The sequence below is a fragment of the Corylus avellana genome, chromosome 4 (assembly GCF_965113065.1).
Source record: "Corylus avellana chromosome 4, dhCorAvel1.hap1.2, whole genome shotgun sequence".
NCBI lineage: Eukaryota > Viridiplantae > Streptophyta > Magnoliopsida > Fagales > Betulaceae > Corylus > Corylus avellana.
In genome coordinates this window covers 19,728,544-19,741,381 of record NC_142493.1, presented here as the reverse complement: position 1 = coordinate 19,741,381, position 12,838 = coordinate 19,728,544, and the positions used below count along the sequence as shown (strand labels likewise).

The following is a 12,838-nucleotide window of genomic DNA, read 5'->3' as shown; positions in this document are numbered from 1 at the left end:
ATTGCATCAAATTAGATGTTCGATTGGTGAAAACAATATTTTAGGAAATTTAAATAATCATTAAAACTTTTAACATGCATGAAAATTTATATCAAATTTTTGAAAACGTTCAGATTTTTTAGGTTAGTATAAGGAAAGAAAGTTTTTGTACTTTGATCGATCAGAGTAATACACTAAGAGCAATCGGATCTTCGATCAAACATTCAATTGTGTTAAGTTGGATCGATCATTTGATTGCATCACAATCGATCAAACTAATGCACTTGGATCGATTGATTGAGATTATCATGATCAACCAGACTAATGATTGATCGATTGATCTTATCATGATCGATCAAGCTAATACACTAAGAGTAATCGAATGTTCGATCAAACATTCAATTATGTCAAATTCGATCAATCATTTGCATGTAGCACGATCGATCAAACTAATGCACTTGGATTGATCGATTGAGATTATCACAATCAATCGGACTAATGATCGATCAGATTAATACACTAAGAGTAATAGATGTTCGATCGAACATTCAATTGTATCAAATTGGATCGATCATTTAATTGTAGCACGATCGATCAAACTAATGCACTTGGATTGATCGATTGAGATTATCACAATCAATCGGACTAATGATCGATCAGATTAATACACTAAGAGTAATAGATGTTCGATCGAACATTCAATTGTATCAAATTGGATCGATCATTTAATTGTATCACGATTGATCACACTAATGCACTTGGATCGATCGATTGAGATTATCACTATCAATCGGACTAATGATCGATCAGATTAATACACTAAGAGTAATAGATGTTCGATCGAACATTCAATTGTATCAAATTGGATCGATCATTTAATTGTAGCACGATCGATCAAACTAATGCACTTGGATTGATCGATTGAGATTATCACAATCAATCGGACTAATGATCGATCAGATTAATACACTAAGAGTAATAGATGTTCGATCGAACATTCAATTGTATCAAATTGGATTGATCATTTAATTGTAGCACGATCGATCAAACTAATGCACTTGGATTGATCGATTGAGATTACACAATCAATCGGACTAATGATCGATCAGATTAATACACTAAGAGTAATAGATGTTCGATCGAACATTCAATTGTATCAAATTGGATCGATCATTTAATTGTAGCACGATCGATCAAACTAATGCACTTGGATTGATCGATTGAGATTATCACAATCAATCGGACTAATGATCGATCAGATTAATACACTAAGAGTAATAGATGTTCGATCGAACATTCAATTGTATGAAATTGGATCGATCATTTAATTGTATCACGATCGATCACACTAATGCACTTGGATCGATCGATTGAGATTATCACTATCAATCAGACTAATAATCGATTGATTGATCTTATCATGATCGATCAGACTAATACACTGAGAGTAATCGAATGTTCGGTCGAACATTCAATTGTGTCAAATTGGATCGATCATTTGATTGCATCATGATCGATCACACTAATGCACTTGGATTGATCGATTGAGATTATCACGATCAATTGGACTAATGATAGATCGATTGATCTTATCATGATCGATCAAAATAATACACTAAGAGTAATCAGATGCTCGATCAAACATTCAATTGTTTCAAATTGGATCAATCATTTGATTGTATCACGATTGATCAAACTAAAGCACTTGGATCAATCGATTGAGATTATTACGATCAATCGGACTAATGCAATAAGAGCAATCATATGTTTGATTGAACATTCAATTGTGTCAAATTGGATCATTCATTTCATTGTCTTACGATCGATCAAACAAATTCAATTGGACGACATGGACATTATTTTGTTACGTGAATGCGTAACAGATCTAGTAACTCGGGTAGAAACGGGGAAGGAAGCAGAATCCTGCTTCTTATTATTTCCTATATTTACCAATTGAAACAACTAGTGGTAGGAAATTAGAGATTCTTGGGTCTCGTAACAAACACAAGGTTTGAGGATTCAAATTTGCATGACTTCTTATTAAAGGATCATCTCTTTAAATAGAGGGAACTAAATCTTCTTGGAATTGAGTTCTAGAACTTAGAATTCAACTCCTACAATGACACTTACTCATTAACGTGGAATTCAATCCAGTGAGGATTATTTGTAATTTAAACTACTGGAGATAACTCCTAAGACTTGAAAACAAGATAACTTGATAAGTACTGCAATATTATCTAATGCAATACATATGCTAACTCAATTTAAATAACAGACTTCAACTAATAATAAGATAAAGCAAAGCCTAAAGAATTATATCTTAATTAAAAGACTCTAACTAAACGAATCCAGAATGCAAGACTCCTTCACACCTTCCAATACCTCCTCTCATAACATATTTCTATGATCGATCGGACTAATGGACATATTGAGAAATGTTTGGATCAAAATCATATATTGAGATCTCCAGACATTGTGAAAAAAAATAAATAAATAAAAATTAAAAATTAAAAATTAAAAAATAAAAATATAGTAGGAGGTGACTTTTTGGGAAATAACTTTTTTCTATTATATATGTAGGGTTAATAGCAGCCACCTGCAAGTCGGCGCTAATGCTCTTATATATATATATATATATATATATATATATATATATATTTCTCATGTCAATAGCGGCCTTTGCGGCGACCTTCAGAGGTCGCCATTATTGACCCATCATTAGCAGCGACACTAAGGAGTCGCTGCTGTTGACCCCTCATTAGCAGTAACCAGGTTGCCGCTAATGCTATTTTTATTTATTTATTTATTTTTTGCGTGGCGACCTTCAGAGTTGCCGCTATTAACCCCTCATCAGCGTCGACTTTGAGGAGTCACCGTTGTTGACCCCTAATTAGTAGCGACCCACAATTCGCTGCTAATGCTCTTTTTAATCTCTTTTTTTTTTTTTTTTTTTTTTTTTTTTCATGTCAATCATAGTCGCCGCTATTGACTCCTCATCAGCGGCGACTTTGATGAGTCACCACTGTTGACCCCTCATTAGCAGTGACTTGCATGTCACCACTAATGCTCTTTTTAATTTTTAATTTTTTTTTATTATTTTTCTCATGTCAACAGAGGTAACCTTCAAAATTGCCACTGTTAACCCCTCTTATTGTCGCTGCTGATTGAACGTCACCGCTATTGAGTGGACAACAACGGTGACTCCTCCAATGAGTGTCAATTGCGGCGACTAATATTGTCGCTATTGTTGTTGCTGCTAAATATCAATTTTTTTGGTATTTAGCGTCCACACTAAAGACAATTTTTCTTGTAGTGATTGTCCCCTCCTCTTTTGCAGGAGAATGATAGATGATCTGAATCGACAATTATATCTAAATAACCTAAAGGGATAAAGTTTTCATTCAAACTGGGTTGGAAGAATTTCCTTTAACCTAGTTTATAAAAGTGACATGTGTCCCTTGAATATGTGAGATGCACATAGGGCTGTTAAGTGAACGAAGTGTCTCGCGAGCAAGCTCGGGCTCGGCTCGCATAAGCTCGGCTCGTGCTCGACTCGAATATTAAATGAAGCACTTCATGAACACAAATTCTAGCTCGAATATTAAACGAAGCAAGCTCGGCTCGACTCGGCTAAGCTCGTGAACAGCTCGTATAAGCTCGTGTGTGTATATATATATAAACTAAGTAATACATAATTAATTATAAATCTCATAATTATTAAAACCTTAAAATTGCATTTATATTTAAGTGTTAGAGAATGAAAAATTCTAGACCCTTCGAGATCAAAAAGAGAGAACAATCATTAAAAAGACCTCGATTCAATTAGAGCAGACCCAAACGAAAGGAAGAAGAATCAAACAGAAACTATTGAGGGAGATTGCGAAAGGCATAAACTATTGAAGAATCAAACAGACCCAAACACTATCACTACCTGTCTGGTGAGCGAGAGTGAGAGAGTGGAAAATGAGAGTTCAGGTGGAAGATCCGTTATGACTGGTGAGGGGGATTGAGAGAGAGACGTTAAAAAAAATATTTTTTTGTAGGGGGCGTTATCCCAATGCAGTCTGAATGCAACCTGTTAACTTGTCCCATATTTTTAAGAAAACATCAATCTCCAAGTTTGCTTATCTATAAAAGGATATATATCATCTCTCTTTGAAACCAAATGCCTTGCTGTATTGACTCAGGCTCCATACTCGACTAGCTAGGTTAAGCAAATACTCATATGCAAACTAACTTCTTAAGCCGTTTAAGAGTACTTGAAGTTAAAAAAAAATTTTAAACCAAAAACATTAAATATAAGAGCCAGCTCGCGACCTGGCTTGGCTCGACTTATTATTAGCTCGAGCTCGATTATTTTGGCTCGCCCTTAAGTTCGACTCGAGCTCGAGCTCGAGCTCGAGTAAAATTTAAACGAGCCAAGCCTGAACAAGGGAAGCTCGCTCAAGCTCGGCTCGTTTACACCCCTAGATGCACATGATTTTTTAATAGCAGGGACACAGTTGGAATACAGTTTATTAAAAACTTATGTGCATTTCACATGTTATTAAAAAAATGGACACATGTCACTTTTCTAATTTAGGTTGCTGCTTTTTCTATACTCACTCCAACATATATGGTCAAAGGCTTTGTTTGGATGAGATGAAAAAGCCATGTTGTTCCTATTAAATTTCCCAAATCTACATAAAAATCGCGAAATAAAGTAATAATATGGGGCATTTGTCTTCTTGAAAAAAAAAAAGAAAAAAAGAAAAAAAATAGGGATATACTTTTTTTTTTTTTTTTTACAATGCAATTTCTTAGTGATTTGGAAAAACGTTTGTTGCAATTGAAATTGTCGGATCAATTGGCTTATATTTTCTCAAGTATAGAAATTAATAGTGAAATACTAGTAGTTGGTTGAGTAGTTGGAGCGGAGTGAAGCTCTGACTATTGGCTCATTGGGCGTAATTAAGTTTATGTGAGAACAATTACTAGGTTGTGGGCGTGCAGGGGCAATGCCCCCGCGGTACGGTACGAGGAATTTTAGGGTTTTCTAAAATATGTCCGTACAATTATGGTTTTTCTACAAGTATGCTTTGTTGTAACCTTAAATCATTAATATTAAAATAAAGCCCCACTCTCCTGTATACGTAGGTACGTTGCCAAACCACATAAATTTATGTCACGATTTTTTCTTGTTCTCTCTCTTTTTTATTCCGTATTATTTATCATTGGTTTACACGGTAACAACATAAAGTTTAAAATGACATTGCAAATTTTTTGATTGTTATATATATATATATATCTTCTGATTCACCCAAAAGGGTGAAAAGGCTGCTTGCTAAAGTCTTACGCAATAGAATGGGCTTTGATGCCCTATCCAGCCTTTAACTCTTTTGGGTGAATCAGAAGTTAAACCTATCAGCTCTTTACTTTCTTTTCTTAGCAACCTTCATTTTCATTGTAAATTGACCAAAAAATATGCTCATGTATTTATTTATTTATTTCTTGATATTTTGTCTTGACCCTGAGCTAATAAAATGACTTGTTGAGGATTCTATATTGACCTCTTCTAATGGATGATATTAATTCAAATTTAAAACCCAGTACAATCTTTCGTCACTTTTGATAGAGAAATGTCTTATTTCTATCTTTTGCCTATTTTTTCTCCATCTTCTTATTAGAGATGGACAAATTCATTATTGAATTTGTGAAACTTACCAGTGCCACAGATTCAATAATAAATTTGCAAATAAGATGAGTAAGAGATGAACGTGTAATAGTACTTCTCATTTACATACATGCTTTATCACATAGCTTGGAGCAGTTATGCCAATTGAGCCTACATAATGTAACTTAATCTTCCTCATATGTATAAATTAAGGTACAATATCCAACTTATTAGAATATTAATTAAATAATAAAATTAATTATTTTTTATTAATTTATATTTGTTAAATAAATACTGATTTTATATGATATAAAAGTTCTATTAGTTTAAACTTTTGAGATAAGTGATAATTTAATGCAATCTATTCTATTTGATTTTATGTGTATATATAAACTACTCCATCCAGGGAGAATTAAATCTATCAATAATATTATCATTATCTTGAATGAGTAAATTTTGTTAAACTATTCCAACTGACATGAACATTAATACTGGCCGGATACGATAATGCATGCACCTTATGGTTGCTGGCCCACTTTGATTTTCGTTCAGTTGATCAATTATAATATATACATATTTTTTTTTTCATTTTTTTAAAGGTTCTTATCATTTGATTTGAATGAGTGATTTTGAATAACGGTAAACGTTTCATTTTCAATTTATAAACAAATGTGTTGTCATTTTCCGCTCTATTTGTTTAGAAGAAACTTTACAAAGGCCCTCCGAACTTTCATGTTTTAAGAAAGGCTTCCTCAAAGTTTAAAAACTCTTAATTTTACCACTTCAAACTTTTAATTTGATGTAAACTCTCAAATTCGATAGAAAAAATTGAAAGTTTTTGAACTTTCGAAGTCTTCTCGAAACGCGTGAAAGTTCAATGGACCTTTACGAAGTTAACCCTTTTGTTTATTTGGCAGATTGATCTTCTAATTTTCTTTCGTTCATGGCAAGATCTTTAGTGAATTAGAATATTATAATAAAGAAAAAATGGTTTTGTGATAGAACTGGATCGATGAGAGAAAAGATAACAAAATAAAAATTGAGAAAATGATTTGACGTGATTCAATCTATAACCTACCTCTACAAGATAAAGCCGAAAGAGATATATTTTGCTTTTTATTCCGTGATGAGTTTACAATACAAAATGTTTTATTTATAAAATTTACACATGAAATATCATATCAATAAAATCTCTTAATTTAGAGTAATATAATTTTTATCAAAGATAATACAATCAGCTTAATTATCAAATCCCTAACTTTAGGGTCATTCAAATATACTCTAACAATCACATTTTTTTTCTTGTTAAAATAACATTTGCAATAGTCCTATGAGCAATTACATGCTCAACAAAATAGTTATTTTTGGCTAACTTTATAGCAAAAAATACTTCACATCTAACTCAACAAAATGGCTAAAGATTTGTTAAACTATTACGGTGCTCAAGATATCTTTAGTTATATTAATAATTTTTTTTTTAAAAATTAATATTTTATATAGAAAAGTGAAAGTAGATAGCTAAAAATATATATACCATTTATTGATTATATATATATATTCATAATAACAAAGATAAGATCTTTAATTCAAATTAAAAAATCATTGATACTAATTTTTTAAGTTAGAAACTTGTTTTGTAAATCAAATGATTTGAATTTCATTTTGTATTGTGATAATTTTATACTATCTTTTAAATAAACCACTAATTTGTTCACAAGACATCCAAAACTAGTGCCGAATTTTACCGACGACATTTGATATATATATATATATATATATATATATATATATATATATATATATATATATATATATATATATCTCCTTATTCCGGTTTTTCAAAACATCTGCAATATCAGTAGAGTTTTCGAGCTTGACATCTCGCACACAAACCTTATTCAATTCCTCTCATTCGTCCTGCTCATCTTCTTTGAAGAGGCCAGCTGCATTATCTTTCATAACATCACATTCAATGCTAAACTTTAAATTAAATGTGTTTGGTGCGATTTATTTTCTATTATTATGGACCTCAACAAGACAACACTATCTTGACAGATCCCAACTTCACCAATCAACTCTTATTACACTTCATTTACTAACTTTGTCAGTGTCATGCCCTAACAAGGATCTCTAGATCAAATCCACACACATACACACACACACACACACACACACATATATATATATATATATATATATATATGTGTGTGTGTGTGTGTTTGAGATATGCATGCATGTTTATCAACCATGTGGATATATATATATCCACATGGTTGATAATCAATGACACTTTGAAACACCCATCCCACATTCAAGGTACCCCCATATCTTCCTTCATAAAAACCCATATCTACAGCACAAAACATGCATGCATATCTCAATCTCTCAATACTTTATGTTTTAGATCGATCTATCACAATAAATCAAGTTATCAGCGAGGACAATCTGCCGTCGCTCAATAATATTGTTATCAGCAACAACATCATAGTACACGCGGACAGGTTTTGGTGACGACCAATAACATTATCAATGAATAGTTGATGATCTTTCTTGATGGTGCAATTGTGACCAGTTTTATCGAAGACAATTTGATCACGGCTTCTTGCCGCCCATGATAACCTATTTTCTTGTAGGGTTTGCTTCAGCTTGCATTTGATGTTGACAAAAAAAATTTGATTCTAATATAAGCTTACACAATACCATATAAAGATAAGGATCATGTTCTTTATATCCTAGTAGTGTCTCTACAGTAAAATATGCATGGCAAATGTCATTTTGTATTTTCTCATTTATTTTTCTAAAAAATTAATCTGTAAAATCTACACATTAATTCACCCATGTGTAGCTTTTGCAATATTAATGTCTTCCAGCACACTTGACCCATGCACGTTCTAATGCTCTGTGTGAGTCAGTGTGTCAGCGAGGAAGTGTGTGCAGTGATAATAATTAAGTAGTTAAATTAAGGAGAAAAAATAAAAAAATAAATTAAAAAAATAAAAAAATAAATAAGGAGAAAATTTACTTACTCTTTGAATTGTTACCCCTTTTACAATGTCACTGTTAAATTTTAAAACTTTTTAATTTAGTGTATTAAATTTTTAATTTTTTTTAATGTCTTCCTTTCGTTCCGATTTTTCTTTAAATCCTAAAAAAATTCCCAACATACCCTGTGGTTTTTTTAGAAAAAATATTTAAATTTATTTGTAAAGATTGAGGCATGGGTATTTTTGTAAATACTGTTAAATTCGGACCAATACATTAATTTTTGATTTTTTTTTTCTAAAATAAATGGGGGTAATTTGGGAAAAGTTAACGAAAGGGTAAGATTGCAAACAATTTAAAAATGAATACATTAAATTGAGAGAAATTAAACTTTAGGAAAAACATTGCAAAAATAATGATAATTCATGGGTTAAGTGAAGTTTCCTTTAAATTAATAAAATTTTTCACTTACTCTCAACTAAACTAATCCACTACAAAGACCATAGTACTGTACCCACATTTAGAGATGAAAGAACTAAATGATGTATACAGGAAGTTAAGAAACAGATGGGAGATCATTCACTCTCTAAATTGATAGCTTCTGTGAAAGAGTTTATATAAGATATAACTGTTCGAATAAGTGATCAAACAATTCAAAATTACTTTGAACATCTCGGTCCAAAATAAGATCAACATGAATGTTTTGTCATGACGGTGACACCATCTCTTCCATGGCCCGGTTGTGGACATCTCGCCATGCATCGCCATATATATATATATATATATATATATATATACATATTTAATTATGTGCATTGGGTGATGGGTGTTGAAAGAGACACATACACGTTAATTATAGCCTGAATTGTTGATTTAGGGGTTAGTGTTGTGTACCAGCTGGAGTAGTATTAAAACAAAAACATAAACAAACTAACCGTACTAAAAAATTGGCTGTCGTGAAGTGAAGAAGAACTATATGTCAATGTTATCTTTTTGTAACGTGCAATTATGATGTGGAAGGGGTGGAGAAAATTAATCCGACCTGAGTGTAAGAAGCATTTTCTCATTGAAAACGAAAATAGCATTTTTGAATCGGCTAATTAAATGATAAAATAATTTTGAAAAAAATAAATGAGAAGCTCGTACGAGATATTTTATATTTAAGGCTTATCATGTGGTTATGCCTAATCAATTCAGGAATAAAATATTTATATGATGTGGTAACTTTAATCAATCAAGAAAATGAGCTTCTACTCAAAAAAGAAAAAGAAAAAAAAAATAATAATAAGGAAATGAGCCAATCAGAATTTCATTCATTAGAGTTAAAATCAGATTTAATTAAATTTCAATTCGAGTTATTCTGCGCATGTCTCAGTGTTTTGACCATAACTTTTGGTCCGAGTATTAGATTGAGGTGAAACAAGCGGCATTAGAAAGTTAATTATAAATTCGAGAAACCTTTTGGAAATATGATTTTCTTGATTCGAATGTTTGTTATGTCAAAATTGTCTCACAATATAAGCCCTAAAATCTGGGCAAATTCTTACCGAAGTTTCCTTTAGCTATTACGTTTTCTTCATCCTATTTCAACTAGTACTAGGTATAATTGAATCCTATTTGAGGGGATTTCTAGGAATAAAATTTGTAAGGTTTTGTATTCTATATTTTAGTGTGCTAAGAGAAAGATTTAGATCTAGAGCTTCAAGTTAGTTCTCTAGAGATTTAGATCTAGAGATTTAGGTCTTGCTAATTAATTAGTGTATATGACAAAAATAAAAAATAAAAAATAAAAAAAGCGAAAAACACAGGTATGTTTCATTTTCTATGTACATAATCGTATCACGCATTGTTCTATTCTAATATAATATGGACAATAAAAATAAATAAAAACAAAAAAATAAAGAAAATGCTGAAAAATGAACAGTAGAAAATGTTAAGTAAAATTTCTTTATTTGAGAGTGGATGCAACCAAAACCGACCATATATATCGCACTCAAAAGATTTGAGAGTGGATGCAGGTTTTATTTGCTGCTATTAGATTCTCTTTAATTGGTTCATAAATCATTAGCAAACAAAATCGAGATGGCCGGGGTGGGAAACACGAGGCATGAGCCAGCTACAGCAGCAAACGTCCTTATAGATCTCACAAATAATTTTTTTGTCAGTAATGATGGATGGCTAAAGGGGTAATATATATTTTTTTGTCAGTAATGATGGATGGCTATTCCATGTATTCATAGCCAAGCGGAACGAAACCCTATGAAAAAAACTGAGGTCCTTTTTTAATTAAAAAATGATAGAAAATTATACTTTAAGATACCCACGTGAAGTTATCCCAGAGATGGGTTTTCATAATCTAATATGTATGAGCAAAGGAGGGACCGGAGTGGTTGACAAGATATCATTTTCTAATGCCCAGAAATCTTCTATTTAAGCCTGTTTTCTGCAACACATACATGCATCCTCATTACCTCCTACACTTGCACTAGTTCTCCTTGTAACACTAGTACTGCCTGCAAAAATGAGTCTGTTTGGTAAGGTGGAGGCTGATGTAGAAATTAAAGCTTCAGCTGAAAAGTTTCATGAGATTCTCGGTGGCAGGCCACACCACATTTCCAATGTCTGCCCTGACAAAATACAGGGCTGTGCTTTGCATGAAGGTGACTGGGGCACTGAGGGCTCTGTCATCTACTGGGATTATGTTCATGGTAAGCCTATTTCAGATCACACATGACCGTCTATTCTCATCTAAACTTTTAGTAATTTATTACTCGGATTGTTGAGAATTGAGATAGTAAATGATAGAATTTTTATCAAGTTCACGTGCAATCGAGGCATCAAAATTGTTGGGTCTCTATTCCATGTATTCATAGCCGAGCGGAACGAAACCCTATGAAAAAAACTGAGGTCCTTTTTTAATTAAAAAATGATAGAAAATTAACTGCATATGTCGTTAGAGGAAAAACTGTGATATTTGTATGCATCATATATTGAAAATTTTCATTTTCAGTATCTTATTTAAGTCTAATTTTATTTCACTTCACAATATGTTAATATTTCCCCCCAAGTTCTAAACTTTCGGAAGACGTTTTATTTTTTATCCCAACACTTAGGTAAATATAATCTACAAAAGCTAACTTTATATATATATATATATATATATATATATATATATATATATATAAAGTTAGCTTTTGTAGATTATATATATATTTCATTTGGAGTTTTCCAGTCTTGGTTTTTTCTCCTAGGTATCTTGTAATTTCCAACTCTAGGAGTATTTTCTCTATCTCTCTTCATTGCTTCCATTATCGTCCCCTCTCTTTTTCTGATTGGGATTTACAAAATCTAGTTTGTAAGATTGAACAAAAAAGTAAGAAAATTATAGGTTATGCATTTTTCTTCCCTCCCTCTTACATCTCTTTGTATATAGGCTAATCTATTCTTACGATACCCCGGGTGTACGATAAGAATTTATTGTCTGAATTACTAATCATATTATATCTTTCGTTGTTTCTTGTCCTGTGAAATCATAGATGGGCAAGCCAAAGTTGCTAAGGAGAAAATTGAAGCAATAGATGAAACAAACAAGTCGATCACTTTCAAAGTGATTGAAGGGGATCTCCTGAAGGAGTACAAGAGCTTCAAGATCGTTGTTCAAGCTACTCCCAAGGGTGAGGGCAGCTTGGTCCACTGGAGCATGGAATACGAAAAGCTCAAGGAGGATGTTCCAGAACCAAAGACATTGCTTCAGTTTGCAGTTGATATGAGCAAAGACATTGATGGTCACCTTACTGCATAGACAAAAAACCTTATTTTGCATCTTGTGATCGACTATGTACTTCTACAATAAAACATCGGGAGTGTTATTGAGTGTTTTATTAGGTGAATATTAGTTTTATGTGGGCTTATTGAAGCCACTTATTGCAGGCACCCATATACTCTTATGGGTCAAATGTATCTTCAATACATTTGGGGCTTTTGTAATATGTGTTTTCTTAAAGTATAATTTATATATATATGCGTATGTTTTAAATTATCTGGACTTACTGAAGCAGCTTATTGCTGGGATATGCGGTTCCTGTTACAAGTTATTTATCTATTTGATACATGTGGAGCTTTGCTCTATGTATTCTGTAGTGTCTTTCTACTTTCTTTGTTGTTTTTTGTTTGGTTACCGTCTACTACATATGTTTTTGTTTGATCTTGTAGAGGAGACTTTTG

General features: G+C 32.1%; 1 protein-coding gene across 1 annotated transcript; it reads left to right on the top strand.

Annotated features, from left to right (window-relative positions):
• The first annotated feature begins 11,099 nt into the window (after positions 1 to 11,099).
• On the top strand, positions 11,100 to 12,633 carry LOC132177325 (MLP-like protein 31). The gene is made up of 2 exons (XM_059589594.2): positions 11,100 to 11,322; positions 12,151 to 12,633. Exons 1-2 carry the CDS (start codon positions 11,136 to 11,138, stop codon positions 12,414 to 12,416), a joined length of 453 nt encoding a protein of 150 aa, XP_059445577.1. The 5' UTR covers positions 11,100 to 11,135; the 3' UTR covers positions 12,417 to 12,633.
• The last annotated feature ends 205 nt before the right edge of the window (positions 12,634 to 12,838 follow it).